Raw genomic sequence first — 26,124 nt, 5'->3', positions numbered from 1 at the left:
GGTACTAGGTAAGACTTGTACCCAGACACAACAGCTTGATAAAATATAATCTCCGAGGAAGAATATCAGTCTCCCTTTACTGCATCTCCCATGCATGAACATGATGGATGATCGACGGTTGCCCATAAAATAATACCGAATTTGCTTACACTAAGCAAGCGTTCTGCATTAGAATGAAGGATGGAAGGTCAAAATGTTAAATCTGGATTCATAGCTGTGCATCTGGGTAAGAACATGAACTGCAATTTGCATGACGCCGATAAGTTCCTTCCTCCAGCCAGTCGTGTCAGTAGGAGTTGGACTAGGATCCGCTCACCATGTAGCCCCACTGTGGCACGGTGGCGCGGACTCTCACTCCCGATCCATCCTTAGCCACACATCCGTATGCGCAATTTCGTGTCGGCGTACTGAACATTTTTGGTGCACCCACTTATAATCGTGGGCGCAATTTCTTTCGCATACGAACATGATTCTTGACCTTTCCGTTTTCTAAATACCATTTATTGAATGATTTCACTCACGTTATTCAGGTATTTTCCAGTCGTTTTTCCTTTATCCATTCAATCTAACGGGCTCACTCTCACTGTCGCCATCTTTAAAATAAGACATCTAAACTGCTACCAAAGTTTTGGAAGAGTGCATTGGTACATGTAGTATCTTATCGCTTAGTCCGTTTATTACATGTCTTGACATGGAACAGCCGCTGAGACGACGAGGGGTCAAGTGACATAGTGATCAACCTTGTTATTAAATTTAGCAGTTCGAATATTCGTTGATCATTCTATTACCTTTTTTTTCCACACATGATAACCAGAACCCTTTCTCAGCCCTGTTGGTTTACATCATCCCTTGTACATATTTTTGTGATATTTTGTAACCTTACAGGAAGGCACTTGGCGAGGCAATATTAATTTGTTATAATCCGGTATTTTTTTTGCACTCCCCTACGTACAGCCATTCATTTCCAGTTTTGCTAGAGTGCGTACATGTATTACACCCCCAGAATTGTGGGGTTCGTCATCCGCTGTGCTCCCATGAGCGCGCCAGATGACGACATGAATATGGCTGGATACTACAGCACAGCAAGGATCTTTCAAGGATAGCCAAGACCCACATTGTGCTGGGTAAATAGGGCCCACATGCCTGTAGTTCTAGCATGTCTAGTATGCATTGTAAGCAACCTTTTTCAGTAAATAAATCCATGAATCTGAAATGAAATCCCTCATGTTTTTCTTTCAGGAGCTGGTTATCATTCTAGCCTCAATTTGAAAGAGTACAAAGCAGTGTGTCAGCAAGCTTGCAAACAGGTGGCAGGTGTTTCTCACAGTTTTTTTGTAGTCAGTAAATATCATTTGGTTTTGTGCACTGCATTATTTTTATTTTTGTAATCTAGGCTGTCCGATACATGTTTGTACATTGTCATCTAGCTCTCTCAGCTAACCATTTTATTCATCAACATTTGTGTGATGCTTTCTGCAGGCCATGAAAATGATACATGACAGATGTTGTGCCCTGGATGTGGTTTCTGCAGCTGTTGCCATCCTAGAGGTGAGCTTGACTCTGATATTGTACAGTTGAAATGGCAAGGCTTGATTGCCCAAGTTTTCACTCTGCTCTTGATGCTCATTGCTGTCTGAAAGGTACATGAGTTAACAAAGTTTGTTCATTCCAGTGACTACTGTAATTGCACTGTTACCTGGTTTGCGTTGTTTCTAGAACAAGAGTGAGCCTGTTGTTTGGCTCATGCATTCTTAGACAAGCATTACGCACCAGCCTGTTCAATACTTGTGGGCACCATGTATGAGTTAAACTGTAGTTGTTTTGGGGACCAGAGCATTTATGAGAACATTTGAAAGCCCCACAACTTGGTTTACATTTGTCTGCCAACAGAAATCTTTCCTATGAGACAGTATCAGTCATGGTATGTATACTGACATTCACTGACATGTTTGGCCTAGTACATTGTATTTCATTGACTTTGTGTAATGGTTGATTTTGAAGTTTGTTTAAAAGAAGTACTCTGTCTGTGACTCCCTAATTTGCATAATTGATTGGCACCTGTTTCAGGACAGTCCATTCACCAATGCAGGTATTGGATCCAACCTTAATCTGTGCGGGAATGTGGAATGCGATGCTAGCATCATGGATGGGAGAAGTCTGCAGTATGGTGCTGTAGGAGCATTATCTGGCAAGTCATGTCTCGCAGCATTTTTGGAATATCTTGTCTGGTTTCGTTTAAAATAATCTTGACACCATCATCTAGTCGACACTAGGGACTCTGTTTGAAAAATGTAAAACAATGCATAAATATGTACACAGCGTAATGTGAAGTGGTGTTGCCCTATTTCAAAGTAAATATTTTGCTGTGCCATGTATTCAAAACATTTTAAGTTTTAAAACTTCTGTGACATTCCTGAAGATTTCAGGCCCTCAACTCCTTGTTTCCCAAACCAAAATTTAGATTTTTTTCCTTTACTGTGCAATTCATCTACTTCTACATAATTGTTATTGGCAACTTGTATCAGCAGCGATAATTTCCTTTGTGCTTAGCTTATAAAGATCTCAACGGAAAATTAGCTGGCAGAACAAGTCAGTAAAGCAGTCTTTGTGTTGTGCTGGTAACAACTGTGTTTTCTACTTCAGTTAACTTTCTGTGAAAATCAGTGAATAAACTGAATGTATAAACTTGTCAATCTAGCCTAGGTTGAAACACATCCAGTCAACATGGGCTGCACCTGATTGGGTGGGATCGTTATAGCATTTCACTTGATTTTTCCTCTCTTTTGATATGTCCAGGTGTGCAGAATCCTATTAAAGTGTGCAGAGCACTCATTCAGGAACAGATGAAGGGACCATTGTCTTGTGGCAGAATTCCACCTTGGTAAAAGAATGCCACCTTTTTGCTGTTCATAAGAAAATGTCCACTGTTAGACCTAACATTACCAAAGGAAACATGTCAATAGTTTTACACCAAGTTTTTCTTAATAATCGTAATCTCATGCACAAGAGTATTGGTAATGGCACTTTAAAAAATATATTTTACATTCCTTAATATGCATGAATTTTCATGTGTCAGCCTTAAATGCCTGATTCTTTCAAATTGTGCTGCACATTTATCTTCCCCTAGTGTTTTGGTAGGTAATGGGGCACTGCAGTGGGCACGGAACTACGGCATTCAGGAGACGACAACCAGCTCACTGCTGACAAAGAGCGCCCTCTCTGCCTACCGCAAACATAAGAGGAGATTGTCGGCGGCGGACCAGAACTCTTCAAAGAAACGTGACACGACTGACAACCATGTAAATGCTCATTGCATGCCTTTGCTTGGAATTGGGATTCTTCTGAGTTAAGCTAGTTTCTCATCTTATGAAAAGAGCATGGCAAATACTTTTAAATTATTCTCTCCTGAAGTCAGTTTTTAGTGTTTTGAAAAGCCTTTCGCAAGTTAAATTTGAATAAAGTCTGGTACACTTAGTTATCTGATTGCAAATAAACATAATTTGAATTCCCCAGACTAAATACACTTTTGCTATACTCGGTGATTCCGGGCAAGCTTTTGCAAAGTGACCACCATATTTGGAATGGACTGGTTCTTTTGTACCTTTCTTATCCATAGAAAACAGTGTATTGATGCTAGGCATCTCTATATAACTAAGGAAACGTGTGGTACGTATAGCAACAGTATCTTTAGTATGGAGTAATTCAAATTGTTGTGTTCATGTGAATTTAAAGAACTCAATGTACAAGATTTTATTCAAATTTAACTCTCAAAAGGCTTATTACCATAATGCTATCTGTTAAATGATTGGAACCACAAAAGCGTTAGAGTGACTTGCTCTTATTTTGTCAATGTAAGACACTAATAAGGTCACAAGCCATTACATGTATATGAGGCTTAAATGCAGGGCGGAATAATCCAATAGGGACAGTAGGGTTTGTGCATTCAGCTTGCTAAAAAATCCGGGCCTACAAAAATACCATGATACAACGTATCATTAACAAGTGCTCACACCAAGAGTTTCACAGTTGTGGCATCTTTTCTTCTCTCTAAAATCTGAATCTTAAGAAACCCTCAAACAACTTTGTACACTTTAGAAACACTGTGAAATGTTAGGCTCAAGCACTCACCAGCACCTTCAGTTTAGTGGCTTCAGTACAGATACCCTGAGTGGGCCTATGGAGCACTGATGCCCAGGGCTTACAGAACATTTAGTCTGACCCTGCTTGAATCACATATTTGCTGTCTGTTTCTCCTCAAGATCCAACCTCCCTGCCTGGTTGTTGACAGTTTGCCATCCGATGGTGTTAGTTGCATAGATTCCTTGTTAGATACTGTGGGCGCGGTGTGTGTGGATGCAAGCGGCAATGTTAGCAGTGCTGTGTCTAGTGGGGGTATCGCCCTCAAACACCCGGGCAGAGTTGGTCAGGTGAGAGATGACACCAATGCAAGAGGCAGGCAACTTTTCCTCAATTCAGCTGATTTCCTCATTTTTCTCATCACATTCATGCCATTGAAAATTGAAAAAAACTGTACAAAGTCTTGTAAGGATTGAAAGTGTCCTCATTTTTTTGTCCGAGTTGCATGCCAGTGCAAGTTTTCATGGGGAAGGCATGGTGCATGGGTGTGGGTGGGAATGCTGGCTACTGGAGAAAACAGAACAACAAAACAATAGAAAAGGGACAGGAAATGAAAAAGACATCAGGAAAGGGGTTAAAAACCACCAATTTGCTTGAAAGGGCCTCAGAATCAACCACGTTGTGCTGTTGATAGGTTTTCAGTTTGCTTCTTTTTTCCCCCTTCTCCTGGCCAGATCTTTGCCCCTTTTTGTCAACTCCCATGCCGGTATTCCAAACTCATCCCCAATGTTGGTGACTTATAAAAAGGTTGCATCATTTGTAAATGTCAGAACTCATCTCATCTATTTCCTGTGCTTAAGGGATAAAACTACTGGACTCAATGGGAATATAAAATAGGCACAGTGCATGGTAACAAGTACACTCTCTCTAATTTTGAGGGTGTTGCCTGTGTCCATGTATAATTTTGAGAACTTCTGAAGTGGTGTGTCCTCCAACATGGCGCATTTCAATTTTTTTTCTGCGATCAAGTTGGTGATGGAGCTTCAGCCAAAGCTACACAGAGTGCAAAGTTCTGGTGAATTCACATAGCGCTATTAATCCGGAATTTAATGTTTGTTGACAATTGGCACGATGTCCCAATTAAATTCAAGAGCACAAGGAACCATTATTCTTGACTTTTATTTTTCATGTGAGTTTATTTTCACTGTGTTTTGCTTTATACTAGGGTAAAAAAAAGATGCCATCAGCAAAGACGTTGAGCAGCATTTCTTGAATTAAGTTTGGGAAAAGTCACAGTACATGAAACTAAGGGGACACCATATTTCCAATTTTGTTCAGGCATCAATGTATGGGTGTGGTTGCTGGGCCCAGAATGGGACCAAAGATGACCGGCCATCCGTGGCCTGTTCTACGTCAGGCTGTGGGGAGCACCTCATGAAAACCTTGCTAGCCAAGGAGTGCTGCAGAAGTGTGCTAGGCTCGGGCGATTGCTCCGCCATGGCTGTGCAGAGGACCTTCACGGAAGGATTCATAGGTAAGTCAGTGTCGCCCAACTAGCTTCATTGGGAATAGAGTCAGTAAAAACTGAGTATATGTAGCTAGGAGTGAGCCAGCAGGAGGTTAAAAAAACAAACAGATTTCTAAAAATTTGTTTTGTTTACACCTGTATGAAACCATTTATTGGCAGGATGTGCCACATGGCAGTTTTGGCTTGTAACTTGTTCAACTAAGCACATTTCAACAGTAGCTTAGTAAATGTGTGTGTTTACACCCAGAGCAATGCTAAATTACTAGAACGCTAACTTCTAGTGCGAACTATTTTGGCTTTTTTTTGTGAGTGTGCTGTAGTTAATTGACGTTTGTTTGTCAAAACAGATCAGAAATGAGGGAAGGGCATACAGTGATAAGAAGTGCCGCACAGTTTTACGTTACAAGAGAATGAGCTTTCTATTTGGTACTCCTTTAGAATCGCCCTTTCTGGCGTCAGTTGACGAAAAACTTGGGGGCGCCCTTGTATTGAGCCATCACCATGACGAGGGAGTGGAACTAGTGTGGGCACACACTACAGAGACAATGTGTCTGGGTTACATGAGTTCAGTCTCCAGTACTCCAAAGGTATGAATAGGAAAAAAACAACATCCTTTGAAAAAGCACACGTAACAGCCTTTATGGTTGGTAACATCGTGGCGCTTTAGAGTCTATTTTTAACTAAAACAAATCCAGTTTTGTACGTTCAGCAGATGAAGGCCCCCAGTGATGGCGAGAGTATTGGACCAGGCTCTGTTCAGAAAAACTGTAAAGGACCAATTGTACTTGTGCAGTAGCTGGCAGTATGTTAATCTGCTGTAGGGAGATAATATCCTTATTTCTTAAATTTGCCACCAACTCAAATTTTCCTGCTTAACCTCCATACACCTTCAACCACAGGACAGTTTGCCTAAAATCCATTTTTTTGTCTTATGTGATTTAAGTTTCAGCTGTCCAGTTTACCTGCCTCTGCCACGTCAGGGAAATCTCTTCAAGTACAAGGGGTTAACTTCAAGCAACCTCCGTAGATGGAAGGCAGGTAATTGAACAGGGTATTTTAAGTCAAGCACTTTGCCTTTGCACTTTATTCTTTTCAGGGGAGGGGATTGGGATGTTGTCCATTATCACCTCATTATTAAAAACTTATCTCTATTTGGCCGTACTTGAAATTTTCATAGGTTGAGCTGGAGAATGCTCAAATGGAAAATTATAAGAGTGAGATCAGCAAACTGATATAACCCTGCTGCTCACTGCACATCATAGTGCGCTTTTTGCTTTCCCTGTACAAATTAAAGTTTATTGACTTGTAATTGGTTGTTCATAGTTCTAGATTTAGATGATGCCTGAATGTTGTGCTGAAATCTTCAACCCTCGTAAACATCATCAGACCTTTTTGTTCTCATTTATCATCCCCAACATGTTGTCTATCCCAGGCATAAACTACTTTGTAATTGCCCCTTCAAATCGTGTATTTGTACGTTTTGTAGAGTTCATTCTTTGGGATTTATACAAACATGGACCTTAAGCCATTCATACATGCAATGAAAGATAACTTGTTGCAGATGTTCTGGATGTAGTTTTTGATCTTTGCTAAAGCAGATGTGGGAGCTCGGGGCAGTTCGACACTTCAGCCTTGGAGGTGGGCTGAGGGTTTTCCATTTATTTTTAAAAACAATAATATATTCTTTTTCATTTTATGCATTAATTTCAAAATTTGTCGAAGAATTGACAACATTTTTGTGATTCAATTTTAAGACTCTTTAGTTAGAAGGTGTGACGTGCAAAATTGAATATGAAATGGCCACTGAAATGGTTATTCTTTGATCTGGTGCCAACCATCTTCATCAACCCTTTGGTGTGCAGAGGGAAACTGAGTGAAAGTTTAATCAAGTTTACCCTTGGCAAAATAAAAATCCTGTTTAGATTAAATTACAAAATGATCTATTTTCAGTATCCTGATTTTTCATTTATGATCCCAGAGTTGTAAGGAGTTTTTTGTGTGACTCCAGCCAAGTCAAGTCATTTGGTAAAAACTTTGAGTTGAGACAAGTCAAGTATTTAGCTTGGGCCAATTTGATCATAAAAATTTGAACACAGTATGATAAATAACAAGACAGAAGGTCATTTTTAGCATTTTGTAATTAACCTTTGTGTTCTACATGTGGTCACACTACCTCGTACTCTTAATGACAACACATGACACGAACTTTATAAACCAGTGCTGTAAGTCATTGCAAATATTTTTTCGTAAGGAAATTTGCTTTAATATGTGGGACGCAAGTCTCAAACTGTCACTCAAGTCGGGTCTTCTGATGAGAGACTTGAGTCAAGTTATTTGCTTGCACTGACTCAAATTGAGTCATCTACCTGTCAGGACTCTAGTCAAGTCACCAAGAATTCTGACTTCTGTCAGATTTTGACTCATGCCATTGACTCTAATCATTATAACTCTGTATGATCCATTAATCACCCCGATTTTACAGCATCATAATTTTTATCGAAATTTCCTTGATCTTAGCCTAGACTCCACTACCAAAACCCTCAGGCTGTGCTTCTGCCCACAGCTATTTTTTCATTCAAACTAAATCATTTGAACAAATCCCAGAGAACAGTCCAAAAAGTAGACTTGAAGACCTGTTAGTCTCTAACTGGGAAAGGCTCAAGTCTTCACTTGACCTTAGCCCAGACTCCAGTGTAGGGCCTGCAATTTTCACACTAGTCTCCACTTTTCAGCTGGATTATTCGAATCTATTCTTGTCACTTCTGGTATGAGCCCCGTGCTTGACGCGTAGTTTGGGAAATTTTCTTAGCGACAGAGGCTCCTTTGGTTGGAACTGAACTTCATTCATCAACGACCAGGAAACATATACTACGATCACATCACTACCAACAAAATGAACATTACCCACCAACATGGCCATTTTTCAACTGATGAGGGGGGTATTTGGTACTTGACAGAAACTCCTCCTGAATTTTCCACAAGAGAGGTTAACAAGGAGGCCTTCTGCTTAGGGTGGATACCTCACTATGGAACATTTTCCCATTTTTGTGTATAAGGAAACCTGTATATTGTAGCTGTGGGCATAAATCTCAGCAGGTGGGGGTGGGTGGGGATATATATTGAGGCGGGCATTGAACCATCTATTTCCCCCGCCCCTTTTGTGGTGAGAAAAAATTAAGGGGATTGTGAAGACTTAACTTACATTCTGTAATATTCTGCATGAATGTAATGCATGTACATAATACAGATGTGCATGTATCATGAATATTATAGTGTCTAATGCTGTCAGGCCCCCCCCCATGCCCCCCAAATCCCCATCCCTCAAGTTTCTTCCAGTGATTGTAGCAAAACATACATACTCTCTTTTTTGAGTTCTGGACACAAGTCAGTTCTGGCATGTGTCGCAAAAGGAACTCTGTGGCATGTTGTGTTTGGAAGTGTAGATGTTCTATAGAGCACAAACTAGGGTATATCCAAAATCCCAAAAGTTTGGTAATCATTTCGTGTAGCCTCTTATTGCTTTTCATACGGGCAGGCTATATTTTAAAGTGCTATTTACATGCCTTTGAAGGAAGGGAATTTAAATGGATTAAAAAATCACCTTTCTCTCTTGACGACAGACAGAGCACGCAGTCCGAAACGTTGAGCATACTCCCGGTTCTTTTCAGAACCACACATACTCTTAAGAGAGATATATTCCTTTGCATGGTGCTACTGCAAGCCTTTCCACCCATTGATTTCTCTGAAAAGCCTGAAATTCCACCTTTCTCTTGTTACAAAAAAGGCTCCTTTTCTTGCACACAGCCCCCATTCCCCCCTTCTGATGACGCAAATTGAATATACCAACCAAACGAAAAGCTTATGCTGCCCAAAGTGCCCATACAATGTTATTCTGTTTATTGTTAAGCTCAGATCGACATTCATTTAACATCACTGCAGTTGAGTAAACATGTGTCATTCAATAACCGACACTGTGGCCTACAATAATATCTTCAGTGAATTCAGTTTCATTTGATTCCAAAGTTAAATATGCAAGGTGACATTGTTTAAAATAATTAAAATCAGAAAAGTGAATTCTGTTTGTTTTTGTTGTATGCAGTAAAAAGTGAATAAAGTTAGTGATATACTGTCCGAGGGAAAACGTTATTTTTTTGTCATTTTTGAATAAATTTGCTGAGAAGAATGGAGGCATCATGTCACCCTGTGAAAAACACTTTCACAATGAATTACATGTACCGTGAACATATTACCTGTCTTGAGTATGTGTCCTTATATTAACAGTTTTCATTTAAAAGTTTGCGGACGTCTTAAAGGTAAGTTTGGAAGAAAAATACAACAAGGCCTCCTTTTAAAAATAAAATGGCTTGCTACATCGGCTTGCGCGGTCCAAGTCTGAATGTCAGCATTGAGTTTTTGTCAGAGGGCTTCTAGGCTTCTTCTGGTGAGGGGAAAATTCACCCATAATACCCATAACCATTCTGTAAACCCCTTAGACAATTTTTGTTTTGAGAATCTTTTCTAAGTTTCTATCTTTCCTTTTGATTCAAATGCAGACTGTTTCAGAAGATACCATCACAATTATTCACCAAAAGAGTTTATTTAAAGGTTTGACATTTTTCTTTGTGACTGTCAATCATTTATGTTACCATTATTATGACAGTGGTGTGGCTTTCAATCTGTATCATTTACTTTTTTATTTAATAATGCTTTTCTAGATTATTATTTGTAATAATCCTTTGTTTTCCGTCAGTTCCTGTAGCGACCCCTCTATGTCTTAAACCTCCTTCAGGACTTGTAGGAACATTTCTCTGAACCCAGAGTAGGTTTCGTCTCCACAAGGTCTAATCTGGTTCTCAGGCAGCTCATACCCATAATGTCCTGTGTCCCGCAATTTCACAGCGTAAGAGTACTTAGCTTTCAGGATCTTGTAACCAAAGTCCTCACTCACCCCACCTGCCGGGTCTGTCAAACACAAATTTTGGGGATACAAAGTTGATTCTCCTAGCTAAGCGCCCGAGCTATTTGATCAGCACTTTCCCTTAATTCTTCACAATCCTCCACTACCACACATTTGTGTGGTTTTAATTTTCAAGTTGCATCGAGTCCTGTGACAGAAAGAGGTGGCTTGTCTCTACCTTCCACAATCCCTCAAAATCCTCATATCCTGGTGGATTTTGAAGGATTTGGGTGAATTAGAGTTAATTTCAAACTGAGGGAGTCTTATCTTGATGCCGGGGTGTTTATGACCACATTGTTTTAAACTAAAATCTGACTATGAGTATCAGTTAAAAATGGCCTTGCCCTCAAAATAAGACTTGCATTTTTAACATTTTTAAAGAAAAATAAAAATTGTGTCTTCCTTTCGGGAGAAAGACCTAGTTAATGAACTAGTGTCAAACAGAGTTAGGCCGCAATCCCATCTTCATGAGTTAAAACTGTCGCATCTCTCAGTTTTCCACCAGTTACACTTTGTTCTTTTTCGCTGTAATTCTACATTCAGTGTTTTTGGTTCAAACTTTGCTTTAAAAAAACCAATTCAGATGGAGATTGTTTGTGGAATGATAGGCAATGATAGCTTTAGTCCTTCCCAAACTTTGTACTTATTCTTTGCATTTCATCATGTGATGAATCAAACTAACATAAGGGCAAAAATTCAAGATGCATTTATCCCTAATTTTGGGAAGCACATATACTTACACAAGTCTCCAGATGTCATTGTTTTGTATTTTGTGCCAAACACTGCTGTCAGTGCCTGTGTCGCAGCCTTGGCCACCCGTTCCTGTGAAGTGAAGCACGAGCAGTAGAAAAAACATTGCAAGTCCGCTGTTATTTGAATCACTCATGTCGGTCTACAAAAGACTTCAAAGGTTTGGTCAGAGTGAGGCTGTTCTGTGTTGGTCTAAGCACCACTAAAGATAAAGTTTTACGGATAAGCAAATGAATTATAATCAGCCTGTAATTAAATGAAAGTGCAAATTGATTTGACCAGAAAAAAAATGAGAATCCCGTCTCCCGAAAGTTTGCTGCAAGTACATGTAAATGCATAAAGAGGTGTACCTCTATCACCTTCGTGAGAAAGTAGCAGGTCAGGATCGTAAAAGTAGGTATTACCTAAACTCCATCCACTATCACAGAAATCAGTACATGTGTGGATAGTGAATTGATTATTATGTGGATCTTTGTTTCTAATTTTGAGACAGTCTGCCAAGCACTTATTGGTTATACTCAATCCACACACCATTGAACCACTCTGGTCATGCCATCCCACCCAGTACCCTGATATACTCACCAGGTCATCATGATCCTCGGTCTTGGCATATTGACTGTTAATATAGCTGTAAGGATAGACCCAATACTGGCCGTAGCTGTGGACATCCACGTGGATCATAAAGGTCTGACTTTTCTTCAGGTTGAGCAGCCAATTCTTGACCGACTTGATTTCGTATGAACTATATGGGTAATCTCCAAAATAAACTTCACTGCAGGGGTTGCTGGAGGAACCACTCCCAGCTTGGATAAAGTGAACACAGTTCTTGTTAATATCAATAATAACATTCTAAACACCGGCAGGGAGTCCTTCCCAACATGGAGATTCTTTTAAATGGCTTTCAGAAAAATCTATGCTTGCAAATTTAATGTCAGATGGCTGAATTTGTTAGCAAATGATTGCCTTGAACAGCTCTGAGCTTTACACAAGAGCTCTGATATCTCAATGTTTCTTTCCTTAAACAGTGTGTCGCTGCTTCTCATTCTAGAAAATCCGACCCTTTTATGTTTTCATTTTTCCACTGGGACAATTATAGGGACCATTACGAGCCTGTATCATCACATCTTCTTCGGGCAGATAGGGCTTGTTAACCTCGGAAGGTAGCCCATCTAGGTGAAGAAAATACTGACCTCAAACCCCCTTGCTATGGCTGATTTAGCCTCACTGCCTTATGGGCACCTAGGGGAAGGAAAAGGCTAGGAGTAATCCTGACAGAATTCGGAGTGTAGCCCCTGAGGCGGAAGGACGACGTGAACGCCCTCTTCCGGCACCCCTGAAGTCAAGCAGGTGCCAAATGTATTGTTCTGCTCTCCTTTAAGGCCGAGTGAGCGATCTTGACGTTTGGGCAGACCATGATCTCCATACTCAACGCCGAAGTTTTTGCTCCCGGGGAGGTCACTTTCGGTGCTGCTGCAAAGTAGAAGAAATAACACGTCCTAGTCCAACTGGCATGAGACACGGACGCTACGGGTAGGCTCCAACGGTGGGAGAGATCATCGCACCTCACTGAACGGCCGCCCGTCTCAATCCGGGCAGCCCCCGAGCAGCGGGTGCTGTTCCGCCGCTGTCTGCCTGCTCCTCATTGTGCTTGGAGCTTAGATTTGTTCGAAAAGCAAATAGTCACCATTGCACCAGACCAAAAATGTAACGTTAAGGAAAGGAAAAAAACAAAAAAACAACAACAAAAAAACACCAAGCATGCAACTGGCCACATGGAATGTAATGATCATGTGTCCTGGCCTCTCGGACGACCTACAGCAGATCAATAACAGCATCAACTCTGAGCTGAAAAGATTGGAAAGTGATATAGCAGCTTCGCAGAAGACCAGGCTTGCTGCAGATGGCATGCTGTTCGAAAACTACACCTGCTTCTGGCAAGGCAAGTCCTCCGATGAAGCCCGTCTACACGGTGTTTGCTTTGCTGTTACTGCCATATGGTAGTACTCCCTCTACAGGTAAATCGAAACGCATCCTCTTCCTCTGCCTCGCAACATCTATCGGCCAAGTGAACTTCGTGAGCGTCTATGCTTCAACACAGTCCTCTCCTCAAGAAACCCACCAGTTCTATGAGGACCTTGATGCGGTCATCGACAAGATACAGTTCGAGCACATTCAAACTGGGTGACTTTAATGCTACAGTGGGATCAAATCACTCCTCATAGACTGCCTCGGTCACTTTGGAATCGGAAATAAGAACGCCAATTAACGGCTAGTGTCTGCTTGAGCTCTGCTCTTACCACAAGATGTGCATTACCAACTCGTTCTTTGAGCTGAAACCACATAATAAAGTCTCCTGGCTGCATCCAAGATCTAAACATTGGCGCCAGATTGACATGGCCATTACCAGACGAGCTGCTTTCAACATTTTTGAACAGTTGCATTGCCAATTGCAACACGGATCACTCTCTGGTGAGCAGCAGAGTCCGGCTGTTGTCATAAAAGATCTTTCAAACTGAGCGATCAGGTCGCCCCTGTCAACATCTCTAGCGCAACCCACCCAAAGCTCTGTTCTGAACTCAATGCACAAATCAAACAGGCTCAGTCAGCTCATCTCATCAGTGCAGGAAAATTGGAGCCACTTACGTGACACTGTCTACACTGTAGCTATGGCAACACTCGGGAAGAAAGCGAAGAGAGGCCAAGACTGGTTCGAAGAACATCAAGCTGAGATGGAACCTGTCATCACAACCAAAAGGTCGCTCTGACTAACGACAAGTGTGACCCATGATCAGAGAAGAACCCAGCAACCCTGCGTTCCGCAAGAAGTGCAGCTCAGAAGACCGCCAGACGCTTTGTAAACGAGTACTGGCAGGCCCTGCCTTAGGAAATTCAGATCTGCGGCGCCGGTGGCAACGTGCAAGGCATGTTTCAGGGATCGAAGAAGGCATTCGGCCCCTCAGTACGCAGAATTGCCCCCCTCAAATTTAAGAAAGGTGCAGTCATTAAAGACCCAGCCAAACAGATGGAGAGGTGGGTTGAACACTATCCAGGACCTGTACGCCAGGGAGAATGACGTCTTTCCACTCAGCAAGGCTATCAAGTCGCTGGCCCACGACAAGGCTTTAGGTTCAGTCGGCATCCCAGCTGAGGTGCTGCAGTGTGCAAACAATTCTCACCCACTTGCACAAGCTTCTCTGCCATCATCACATTGTATCACAACAAAAGGGGTCTAGCGACTGTAACAACTACAGAGGCATATCCCTCCTCTGAGTTGCTGGAAAAACGTTGGCACGTGTTGTTCTGATTTGGCTGCATTCGCAAGCAGAGCGATTCTGCTGCAAGTCCCAGTGCAGCTTCAGGGCCAAGAGATCTACGATCGACATGATCTTCTCCATCAGACAACTGCAAGAGAAGAGCTGAGAACAAAGGCATCCTCTTTACATCGCCTTAATCGACTTAACCAAGGCGTTTGACCTGGCAGTAGAAGAGGCCTTTCGCACTGCTCGATGGTTGCCCAGCAGAGCTGCTGAACATCATCCTTTCCTTCCACGACGGCATACAGGGGACAGTGCAGTTCGATGGCTCCCCTACACAGCCTTTCCCCATCAGGAATGGTGTCAAGCAGGGATGTGTTCTAGCCCCAACACTTATGGGGATCCTCTCCCTGGTCCTGTCTCTGGCTTTCAGAATCTCTGACGATCTACCTCCACATGCGCTCTGACGGCAAGCTTTTTTAACCTCGCTCGCCTGACAGCAAAGACCAAAGTTCGATAGACAGGTCTTGATCAGAGAGATCCTGTTTGCTGATGATGCCACCTTGATGTAACATACCCAGACAGGCCTGCTGTCAGGTCCATGACACGTACCTGCCAGGAGTTTGGCCTCTCCATTAGCGTAAAGAAGACATAGATCATGTGCCAGGACGTCCGTGAAGTCCCACATATCACCACTGGTGACCACAGACTGCACGCGGTTGATGAGTTCACCTATTTAGGTCCGACGGTCTCTAACAACCTGTCCCTAGACCCAGACTCAACAGACGTATTGGGAAGCTGCTGCTGCTGCGGTAAAGTTAGCCAAGAGAGTCTGGGAAAACAGCAAGCTCATCACAGCTTCTAAAATGGTGGTTTACAGAGCTTATGTGCTGAGTACCCTCCTCTACCGCAGTAAGAGCTGGGCTACTTACACTCATCAAGAAAACTGCCTTAACACTTTCCATCTTAGATGCCTGCGTCGGATCCCAGGCATCTCCTGGAGGGGTCACGTACCAAACACAGTTATGCTGGACCAGGCAGGCTTATGGAGCATGTACGCCCCCTTTCACGGAGACGGCGTCACTTGCTTGGCCACGTACAGCGTATGGACGATGGCTGCATACCAAAGGACATTCTGTATGGTAAGCTGGCCACAGGATTTCTACGTACAGGGCGTCCTCAGCTGCGCCTCAGTGATGCCTGCCATCTAGACCTCATGTCTGCGGACATCAATGTGGATGCTTGGGAAACCATGGCAGCAGACCGCACAGCCTGGCGACAGGCTGTGCATCTCCACAGCTGAAGGGAAACATGCTTGCCCGCGGTCAGATCGTAGGAAGAAGAGGAAAGCCTCAGCAGAGACTATCCAAAGGCAACAGACGTTCGTGTGCAGCAGCTGCTCCAGAGACTGTCACTCCAGAATCGTCCTGTACAGCCACACCTCCTGATTTAACTGGCAACTCGGCGCAACCCATTGTCTATGTGGACAGACGGAGCCAAAGAATCCCCACAAAAGGCTTGAAATCCACACTCCCCGACCCCCGAAGGAACACCCTTTTCAGAGAATGTTTAAATTCTTTGCTCAAATTGTTACTTTTATCAAAATTTTGGTCTAGAGACATACACCCGCCGCAAATTTATTAACCAGTATTTTGTAACTGTATAAGTTTAGTAGGAAAATCGGAATGTTCTGTTCAGTCGCAGAATTAACTGACTTGCGATCTTTGAATGCAACTGCAGGAATAACTCAATATTATATTAAAATGTATTAAAATTATACATATCTATAACTAGGCCGAAATGGAAATACGGCTTTCCCTATAAGTCTCCTGGGCCAGATGTGCATGTGTAGGAAAAATCTATGGGTTGAATTTGTAAAAATCTTTTCCACCCACACAAAACGGGGTCAGCGTTTGTAAAAAAAAAAAAGCAAGGTTAATACATTTTGACTAAACTCATTCGCCCAAAATAGTTCTCTTGGATTTGTTCATCACTGACGGTTCGGTCTCTTTTTCAATCAGAAAGTAAGATTACCCCATTGGTAGCCATAGTTTCTGTTCAAGTTGATTCCTTTACAGTAGGTAGAGGAGGTGAGTTGACGATTCTTACTCCACATACGATCGTTGGGTGACTGTAAGAAAAGGTATTTCAAGTATTTCTTTAAATGTACTACTACTTAGTACTTAGGTTGTTCATTCAGAGGTAAATTAGGATGCCTTCAAGATTTATAATTAGAGGAAGCTTAAAGTGAACATCCGAGTTTCCATGTTTCCAAGACGGCATAGGGAGATCTTTTTGACGTATTTCACTTACATGTACATGTATGTCATATCTCAGAAAGACGTCTTAATACCTGATGATGTCATACCCCAGAAAGACGCCCGTCCTCGGTGTTATATCTTGGAAAGACGTCTCTTCGTTGTATTGCTTTTGAGAAAGACATCTTTCCCGTGATATCATATCTAAGAAAGATGTCTTCCCCGATCATACAAACCTGAAATATGTCCCTATACAAAATTTTTGTGATAATTTATCTTGGAAACGTGAAAACACCGACGGTCACTATAAGCATTCGTACTAATTTCTTTCAAAAGCCCGAAAATATCAAAAGACAATTTAAACTGTGTAGTCTAGGTTGTCTTAAACCATATTGCTTGAGGCAGCCTGCAAAATCAACATATCTAGGGCTAATTACTACAGGTTATCTGAAATTCTGTGCAACTGGGGATTACTGTTAACGCCGAGAGTTACAAGATTCTAAAGCAGCGGTAGATACGTTGTGTTCGGCGAGTGTTCTATGTATATTTTGTCAGTGGAACTGGAACGTTTTCCAGATTTTGGGAGTGATTATCAAGAGATAAAGAAGAGACGAGAAAAACCATCCTACATTTCATGAACTTAGGTCCACCTGTGAGTGCCCGTGTGCTTTATTTGTCTTTTTGTTAAGTCCGTGCATTTCTATAGTACTGATTAGGAACATATTGAAAACCAAAATTGATTAATCTCTCTGCCTTTAGATAAAATTTCAATTTCGCTTATATATACACGAGAATAGTCGTACGTACGACTTATACATGTTTCTCCGACGTAGAACTTGGAAATTTTACCTCAGAAGTGAGAGTGGGAAAAAATTTCTCACAGTGTTTCTAATGCAGCTTCGTGCAATGCGTTAGTTTTTACTTAGTTTCCACTTACAAGACCCATAAAAGAGTGCCTAAGTGTTGTCATTTTGAACTGGAAGGTGTGACGCAAACTTTTATGTCTTTTAATTGTGCGCGTGAATTATTTTCTTCAGTAACTGTTTACTAAATGTATGTGCTTTCCTGTAAGAGACGGGAGGTAACCATTTTGTAGGAATATCAGACCAAGAGGGGGGCGAGGGCTAGGCCAAGAGTAAATTTGTGGCTGATGCCACATTGGTTATCGTTTAATTGAAAATAAATCAGACGTACCGACTCTGGACGAGTGTAGTGGTAACCGTCAGGGTTGAGCAGGGGGATAACGTACCAGTCAAACTTGTTGAAAAATGTGGTGGCTGCGCTGTACCCACTCTTGAAGCCTGCTACAAACTGGTGCACATGGTAAATCAGAAGGGTTGAATTTGCTTTAAGTCCCTAATAGGGACTGCATGGAATCGGAAATATCCCAATGCTAGGAGCATTTAGGGCTTTGGTGAATGTGCATTGTTTGTAGGACACTGCATATATTTGCATCGAGTTTGTCACTCTCTGTAGGGGAACTTCGGAACTTCCCTCATTATCATTGTTGATTCGAAAAAAAATCATGTCAACGTTGGATCTTGCCGATGGAAAAAGGGAATATTAGGTGGGCTGATAAGATAGCAAATTATGCAGGACATTATTTTCTGACCTTCTGGACGACGTAGATGACAGTGGCAGGCGAGATCCATTCTCTAGCATCTATGCCCCCTTGGGTGTAAGCACCAAGCCGACCGCTCCCTGTAGAAATCTGTAAGAGGAAACGCTTGTAATCTGGTCTCTATTAGAGATTCGAGTTGAGTCGAGTCCGGGATTTGATCGCAGAGACTTGAGCAGAGTCATTTACCGGTCGGGACTCTAGTCGACACGCCAAAAAATGTGACTCGAGTCGGACTGGAGTCGAGTCAAAACATTCATTCATTCTGTTTTATTTTTTTCATCCTCGTCTTGTTTTTAAGCCAGGTCCTTTTCCATGGGAATGGAGGAAGAGAAGTTAACACACTGTCTCCCACGCAAACAATTCTAAGTGGCTGTGTATGGACAGTCAGACATTATGCTGCACTTGTCTCACCTTCAGTGCCTTAATAGAACGTCCCTCAAATGAATGGCCTATATAGATTTCCTTGATGGTAAGGGAACTTGTGGACTCGGTTTGGCTGAAGTCTGTCATCCAGTCCGAGATCTAAACAAAAGCAAACAAAAATTGAGAAACAATTCAGTGACACGCCGACTGGACAATAGTTGGTGAGTGCCTCTTTGTCAGTGCTGTAAATTTTTGCCAGAAATTGGAGGGGATAGGGGATGAGGAAAGGCGGGAGAGATGACTGCCTGGCCATGAAAATTTGAAAAACGAGGCGGAGGTGACATGATATGACTCAATATTGGAGGTTGATGTTGATATTGAGGTACATCTGTAATTTTGTGGGTGATATTGAATACATTTTGGTCGTTGAAAGTCTGAAAAATCCTTCAAAACCGGCTTTAATTATTTGCTCGCGACAAAAAAAAGTTTGGGAATGAGTCAATAGCCCATTCCACCGGTAACGTATCCGAAAGTTTAGGGGTCAAAGGTAACAAAACGTGTTCCAGAATGTACGCGTTTTGCGATCGCTCATTAATTCTTGGGTGTGTGAAGGACTGCCTTTGCAGAGGTTGGATTGACCAGATAAACTGCAAGGCGAAAACTGCCCATAATAATTCCCAATTTGGGTATTTGTCTATATACTTTGTAACAGTGGATGTACACTAGGCCTATATTTTCTGCAGCTGTTGTGAAACTTTCCTAGAGTCCCGCAGAGTCGTAAATTTTAAGAGGTTTTTTTTGTGAAACGTTGTCGAGACATCGAGTTCGATTGTAGTAGTTCAGCGATATGTAAATTCCACATGCACGGTCATATAGGCATATTCAACATGATGTTTTAAAGGGCAATTCAAAGTGTACCCGCAAGAATTGTAATACTAGTATGCTAGTATGTCGGCACGTTTAGGAAATTAAGGTTTATATCATTGTGCATAACATGTACATGTACCGTGTGTAATTTGTATCAATTTGTCAATCGATCAGAAAGATTTTGTTTGTTTATTTTTAGATTAAACCTTGCCATAACACTCGGCACTTGATATAGCCCTTGGTGTAGTACTTGCTCTGGTGCTTGGTGAATCTACTCAACAGATTCCCCGCGCACATGCACTCAGCCTCAGACTTGAGTACTGGTGTACTTTGGCTATGTTTGCCTGCCTGTACCTTGTGTTATGCTGGGAGTAAATGACCAGAGTGACTTGTTCCAGGTAGCAGTTAAGCAGAAAATGTAACACCCCCACCTCAAAAAGTAGGGGGATATGTATATATACCCTACCCTGCCCGATTTACAGCCATGCTCTTTGTGTTGTATCCTCCCGAGCTGAAGTGCACCCCCAATCGGCGAAAGAAAGATAGGTGGGTTACAAGCGGGTTCTTGCACGCGTTCTGCGTGTACGCAAAGACCATACAAGGTGGAATAAGTTAGTTACGCGTACTCAGCGTGCTCCGCGTCAAATTATACTTGCACGCCTCATGGCGTGTCTATTATGCGGCGAGTACCAAAAAACACGCCCTCTTTTGTTCCGCTCGGAGCGGAGTGTATTAGACGTAGAACGACGCCAACCCGTTTTCATTTATCCCTAGTGTCTATTGTTTAAAACTATTATTATCTACAATTAAAAGGCAACGTAAAATTTGTGAAGTCTTTGCAGAACACTTGATGTGATACAACATTAAAAACTGTAAAAGTTCTTGCAGAAATCAGAAATTTTGAAGTGACTTGACTGACATTAAACATCAGTTTGACAACATGGCTTGTTCACATTTAGTCGAGTTAAATTTGATCCTACAGGGGGGGGGCCTACCTCTTGCACGCTGTGGTATACTTTGTAATCGAAACTTGCTAAGGTTGTTGCCTTCTCACGTGAGGCGATAGCTTTCGTCTCTTTGTCAATGAGGGGTTGGAGGTTGTCAATGTATACCCCAAACTCAATTTGCAACTCTTCCAAAGCTTCCTTGAGCTTGTCCACGTGCATGGGAGGCACCATCACTTGACTGGGTTCGCCGACGGGTTTGGTCTTCAAGAAATCAAGCTGTATGTTGGTAGTGGTATACATAAAACTATTAAATTATACTGTAATTATGTGTATTAGTCGGGTTGAACCTAGGGCCAAATCAAGTGTTTCGCTGGCCCATTAGGCAAAACCAATCACAACATGTATCTACGCATAATTTTACATCTCTAGAGCAAAACCGCTGTAGTAAGTTTTAATCAAGAAGGCTTCAAGACACTCATAGGATATACTTACGTCGTCAAAGAATTGCCCGTCCAAATCCATCATCTGTTGAAACTGAGTTCTTGATTTGGGTGTGATTTCAAATACTTGATACCTGCAAAGGTGGAAATGTTGAGAATATCATTGAAGCAAACTTTAAAAGCTCTCTTTCAGAAAATACATACGCAAAAAAGAATCTTAATTACCACACGTAAGAAGTATGTCTAATTTGCCATGAGTGCAGGCCACATTTTCGTGACTTAAGGTGAAAGTCTTTATTTCCTGTACAAGTCGACAGATTAAACACTTTTTAAATGATAAACACCCCACCCCACCCTGCCATTGATTGATTGAATTATCTCGCACCTGATGCTGCCGCACTGTTCCTTTGACATAAAATAACCAAGACGTTGTTGGAATCCGCTCTTTAGCTGCAAAGCATTTTTAATTATTGGCAGTTGATTCGACAAAAAGTTCAAAAGTTGGGTCACAGAAGGAAATATAGTTGATGCTCTTTATCTAAACTGCGACATCCCTGTTTTATACCCTTTGCTGTCAAACCTGACTTTACCAAGAAATTTTGAAGAAGTATTTTATTTTGTATTTTCTCATAGAAACTGCAGACATCCATAAAACGTTAAGTCGCAATTCCCTAAAATGTATGAGGAAACCTACCCATCATAACTCTTGCCGTGTGCGACAGCGAAGAGTGTCAGCAATACGAATAGCAACTGCATGGTGTCTTGCTCTAACCGGAACGGCTCACACTGCAACAAGCTAACTGGCATGGACCTCTGTAAGTGCCTCTTTTAACTAAAATAAAACCCAAAGATTCTATAGTCGTGGAGGTACCACACAAGTGTCAAAGACCAGGACAAACATTATCAAGATGCAGATGTTGTGAGTCTCAAGCGGAGCAGAGATAACGCAAGAGTATAAGGAACCGAAGTTAGCTAATCTACTTTCCCTGTACAAAGTACAAACGTAACAAGGCTCTATTTTGTGTAATGTATAGAACCGTAACGTGTGTCGAGCAGATGTTCCAGTAAATGTTGCCATTGTAGTAAATGTTGCCATTGTATGTTGTTTGGAAATATGGTCACTGGGGATCATTACTTGTGCAAAGTTGTGAAACAGTTGTGTACGTTCGTAGACAGTTTCTCAAATCAGGGCTATACCCATGCGCGGTGAAACTAGCTAAATTTTTACCCTACGATGCCCTTAGGTATTTTTGGCTGCACGGGCTGCTCTTCTGAAGAGGCCATATCATTTCTCGGGTTTCGGAGCTCAGATTCCTTATTAAGGGCATTTAAATACTTTAGTTGTTCTCCTGTAGCCTCTACAGCTCCTAAAACCTGCAAAAAAGTAGATCACAGTACCGTCAGGGGCCTTGTTTCCCAGGCTAACCCGATGGGGGGGGGGTCTTGCCACGTGCCAACCAAGCCACAACACCACCTTTCCGCCAAAATAACACTTCAAAGACAGCCGAAACAGGCTTCTGACAAGTTCCTGACAGCTGTCACTGATTAAAAAAAGCATTCCACTGCCTGGCCCAGGCACTGTTTTTGTAATATAATGGAAATTGGCTGGAAGCCGACTGGAATTTTTTCTGGATAGAGGAGGCCCTGACTTTAAAGTGACTCAACCAGGTTTTCAGCATGGACTGGCCAGGGTAGGATATTATTGGTGGTTTTTGCATTTTGACGTATTTATTTACAGTTTAACTCTTTGCAGTGGCCTTTCTCCAGAAGAGGCCATTTCCTCTACCCTTGAAGGCATTGACAGGGTCGCTAAAGTTGGCAAGAAAGCAAATCCGTGACACATTCCCTTTACCTTTTTAAAATGATTCCACTTCCCCCTTTGGAATTTGCGACTAAACCCTGTGGAAATTTTTGCTTTGTGGCTCTATACTGGTGTTTGTTTTAGAAAAATCACAAACCATTTACGCATTTCGTGACAGCCATCAATTTACACATTTTTGAGGAGGGTTTATTTGATGTAGCACGTGTCATGAGAGTTACAGTTCGATTTAATTCAAAATTGTATTTGTATCATAGCTTCCTCAACTGTCGCCAACGACGTGTAAAGCACAGAGGGAATTTTTCTCATGGGAAGTAATTCACACTGGATTCCCCTAAGGAACTGTTGTAGATAAAGTAACTGAATAACTCAATTCTTCCCAATTATTACTCATAATTAGATCATTCATTAAGGTGTTCGTTTTTCTTATTAATTGCAAATTGAAATTTAGAATTTGTTGCTTCCACATCTTGAGCAATCGAAGAGGTTTCCCATTGCTACCAAAAGTTGTGACCATTCTTGAACCATGAACAACAGTGTAGGAACAGCACACTTAACGGTCAATCACAGATTCGATCATTACCCATTGCCCTAACTGCCACTGGTATCATACCTTTTTAGCTTGGAAAATTGAACGCAAAGGTAATAGCGCAAACATATCGAAGTTCTTTCTTATATATTTCCGTGAAGTTCGTCATTGCCCTTATTGTTGTATCAATTTCAGTGACAACGCTAATAACGATTTGGGGGTGTGATTAAAGGCTTCCAATTGGTGATGATTGTTCGGGACAGACAAAGCTCTCCCGTTCACACAGTCACGTGCCTACAGCCTACAGTCTGTACTCAGCGATGAGACTCCTATGCAGAGTTCCTTGGTAGCTTTGAACAGCTACTTGACTGTAGATTGGATCTGAAATTCGGGCAGTATAGGAGCCCATAGCGAACGTGCTCTTGGCACCAAGGGTGCCGAAGCCTAAAGGTTGTGACTGTATTGTAGCGCGGGCGGGTCCGGCCGGTGAGGGCACCAACTCGGACCTGCATTGAGCTAGCTGGCTGCCCCCGCTAGTATGCGAACGGCCCGCGGTTTTCCCGCCTCGCGCCTGCGCAGTCCCCGGCTAGACGCCTCGTGTCTAGAGATTTGGATCGACACAGTGTTGTAACGTAAAAGAAATAAAAACCAAGATTTCTTGGCCGGAACGGCGATTTGTGGCTAGCTGTTTGTGTCTGTGTAAGCGTCAGAACCCTATCAGTAGGACACGCTACAGTATACTGAAAAAGGAATTGCTCATTAAGCTGCTAAGACGTAGTCTGCGCAACGTCGGCTTTGGTCAGCCAAAATACATCATACAGTCACACCATGTAGACGGTCGGCCAACGTTTGTGAAATTATGTCAGGCTGCCTATGAGGACGAAGACAACCGAAATTTTGGCCGCGTTATCACTGGTCAGTCCCTCCAGCCAGCGTCGGCGTTTTGACCTTTGTTATTCAGTTTTGCCAACGTCAGTGGGACAAATAACAACGGACATGTTCATCCAGTGGTGTTGGGCTGTCTTTCAGGGTATGATCTATCTGCCACGTCAAAGCCACGCCCTGCCTGCATACAAGCAGGCATCTATAACGATCTCTTAAGCCTAATTTGAATCTTGCCTGCAAAATTAAAGTAAAATCTTGCTATCAATCCCCTTCTTATGTTAACGTGACCCACAGTCAATTCGTCATCACACATACTTGACACTGACAAGCAGAATGCCCAGGTATATCGAAGGTTTGAAGAACAGATCGATCTTAGCAGTTTGGCAGATTTGGGATGTCGATGGACTGATACATTATTTTCATCTTGAGGGAGAATGCGGGAAGGTGAGATAGTGTTGCTCGAATATCAGGGCAACATCTTGGGTAGAAGTTGGAAAAGAATATAACGTCGGGCCAACGGATTTGGAAAGTCGGTATGGGATTGAAAAATTAGTCGGTGAAAACGTACCGTTGGCTGCAGGTGGTATTTGCGTCGGGGCGTCAGTGTGTAAGTACGGTTGGTGCACGGCGGTCCAACATCCCCCTAACAGCCGATGCTGAGGTCAAGCTGACGTAGGTGGGATTTTCAAATATTCTGTTTACCGACATCCAGCTGTCGTCTTCTGGTGTCAGCAGCTCAACCATTAATGGGCTATTTCCGAGTTTTCCCGGTTAGGGCCTATAACATACATGTACATGTATTCGTTCACTCCCTCTTCTGTGGCTTATCATCTCAAGTCTTTGTCTTTATCTGAAGTCATCTTTTCACCTACATCACCAAACTCATCCCCTCCTTTCACCCTTTCCGTTTATTTCACACAATTTGAAGTGTTTAATGTAAAACCCACTTTCATACAGGGTACAATTTTGCCTCCGTATATAAAAGCTAATGTAATTTGGAAAAAGACGCGATTAAAACTGAAGAAAGAGAGAGAAACTGAAAGGTGCCGCATAATGCACTCATTTACAGTAATACAGATGAACCCAATGAAAGCACGATAGGACACCCTCCTAGTCGACTCCAGAGTTTCAGCGGCAGACGAAGGGGCTTGGTAAGTGATTTTTTAGTTCGGTGGGCTTCAGGCTCACTTTTACCTGCCATAGCCAAACCCCCTACGAGATGAGACAGCCATCCTCGAGCGGAAGCACTCCTTCATCGGTTGAAAAGAGCCATGTTGGCCAGGAGTTTTCATTTTGTTTTTAGCGATGCGACCGTAATGTGTTAACGTCATAATCGTTCTTGAACCAGCAAAGTTCAATTCTAACCTAAGGAACCACCACTTTGGAATAGGTTATACATGTGTATTACGTTATGTGTAGGCCAAATACTCAAATTTAATTCTTTTCTGGTCTGGATGCAATGAGTATATTAAGGCTACTAAAACACCTGAAGTTAATTTGACATTATTGTTGATAGGCAACAGTGTGCTGGTTTAAAGATGAAAAGTTTAATCATTAATTTCCTGGAATAAACATGCCAACTAATGAAAGATACCTGTTAGCTGTGCCCTTGTCAGCTTGCGTCAATCATTCTGCTGTTGTTATGGTTGTTGGGTTATTGAATTACTTCCTTTTGAGATAGCAAGCCCTGCATGTATGAGAGATTATGCTATGTACGCACAGCTGTTGGCGAAAACAACTAAAATACTATTTCGGCAGCTGAATACCTAAACAGTTTTAGTTATGTCACACGAAAGAAACAACCCGTAGAACTGTTGAACAATAATGCA

The 26,124-nt window shown here is 42.1% G+C and overlaps 2 protein-coding genes across 10 annotated transcripts; one reads left to right on the top strand and one right to left on the bottom strand.

Annotated features, from left to right (window-relative positions):
• Positions 1 to 65: 65 nt before the first annotated feature.
• On the top strand, positions 66 to 25,895 carry tasp1 (taspase 1). Of its 9 annotated transcripts, XR_002598214.2 has the most exons (12): positions 66 to 226; positions 1,240 to 1,307; positions 1,480 to 1,548; positions 2,068 to 2,188; positions 2,797 to 2,881; positions 3,128 to 3,299; positions 4,260 to 4,427; positions 5,416 to 5,611; positions 6,044 to 6,192; positions 6,549 to 6,643; positions 21,696 to 21,877; positions 23,606 to 25,895. XR_002598214.2 is itself a non-coding variant. In XM_087132675.1 (11 exons), exons 1-10 carry the CDS (start codon positions 181 to 183, stop codon positions 6,630 to 6,632), a joined length of 1,158 nt encoding a protein of 385 aa, XP_086988801.1. In that variant the 5' UTR covers positions 66 to 180; the 3' UTR covers positions 6,633 to 6,643; positions 21,696 to 25,895. The 9 variants fall into 9 exon arrangements, 8 of the variants coding, with proteins under 8 accessions (XP_086988801.1, XP_022091253.2, XP_022091254.2 ...); XM_087132675.1 differs by having other exon boundaries at positions 21,696 to 25,895; XM_087132699.1 differs by lacking the exons at positions 21,696 to 21,877; positions 23,606 to 25,895 and adding an exon at positions 955 to 1,124 and having other exon boundaries at positions 68 to 226; positions 2,090 to 2,188; positions 6,549 to 7,549.
• Positions 9,465 to 21,882, bottom strand: LOC110979600 (carboxypeptidase B-like). Its single transcript, XM_022235559.2, has 10 exons — positions 21,757 to 21,882; positions 21,115 to 21,196; positions 20,671 to 20,898; positions 18,857 to 18,967; positions 18,437 to 18,535; positions 18,019 to 18,135; positions 16,601 to 16,697; positions 11,895 to 12,115; positions 11,303 to 11,384; positions 9,465 to 10,567 (listed from the first exon to the last, which is right to left on the bottom strand). Exons 1-10 carry the CDS (start codon positions 21,867 to 21,869, stop codon positions 10,380 to 10,382), a joined length of 1,338 nt encoding a protein of 445 aa, XP_022091251.2. The 5' UTR covers positions 21,870 to 21,882; the 3' UTR covers positions 9,465 to 10,379.
• Positions 25,896 to 26,124: the final 229 nt, after the last annotated feature.

Source organism: Acanthaster planci, linkage group LG01, assembly GCF_054643075.1.
Source record: "Acanthaster planci isolate LZ-2023a linkage group LG01, COTS_SCS, whole genome shotgun sequence".
NCBI lineage: Eukaryota > Metazoa > Echinodermata > Asteroidea > Valvatida > Acanthasteridae > Acanthaster > Acanthaster planci.
Note: the sequence above shows the minus strand (reverse complement) of the source record. Positions and strands in the feature narration are given on the sequence as shown.

What these genes read in the sequence shown, in the direction of transcription:
- tasp1 (XM_087132675.1), top strand. Translation starts at nt 181, where the DNA reads ATGGAAGGTCAAAATGTTAAATCTGGATTCATAGCTGTGCATCTGG. An exon ending in TGCTGTAGGAGCATTATCTG is followed by an intron (nt 2,189 to 2,796) that starts GCAAGTCATGTC and finishes TGATATGTCCAG; the next exon opens with GTGTGCAGAATCCTATTAAA. An exon ending in CAGTCTCCAGTACTCCAAAG is followed by an intron (nt 6,193 to 6,548) that starts GTATGAATAGGA and finishes ATGTGATTTAAG; the next exon opens with TTTCAGCTGTCCAGTTTACC.
- LOC110979600 (XM_022235559.2), bottom strand. Translation starts at nt 21,869, where the DNA reads ATGCCAGTTAGCTTGTTGCAGTGTGAGCCGTTCCGGTTAGAGCAAGAC. An exon ending in CACGGCAAGAGTTATGATGG is followed by an intron (nt 21,197 to 21,756) that starts GTAGGTTTCCTC and finishes CCACCTTTGCAG; the next exon opens with GTATCAAGTATTTGAAATCA. An exon ending in ACGGGCAATTCTTTGACGAC is followed by an intron (nt 20,899 to 21,114) that starts GTAAGTATATCC and finishes ACCAACATACAG; the next exon opens with CTTGATTTCTTGAAGACCAA.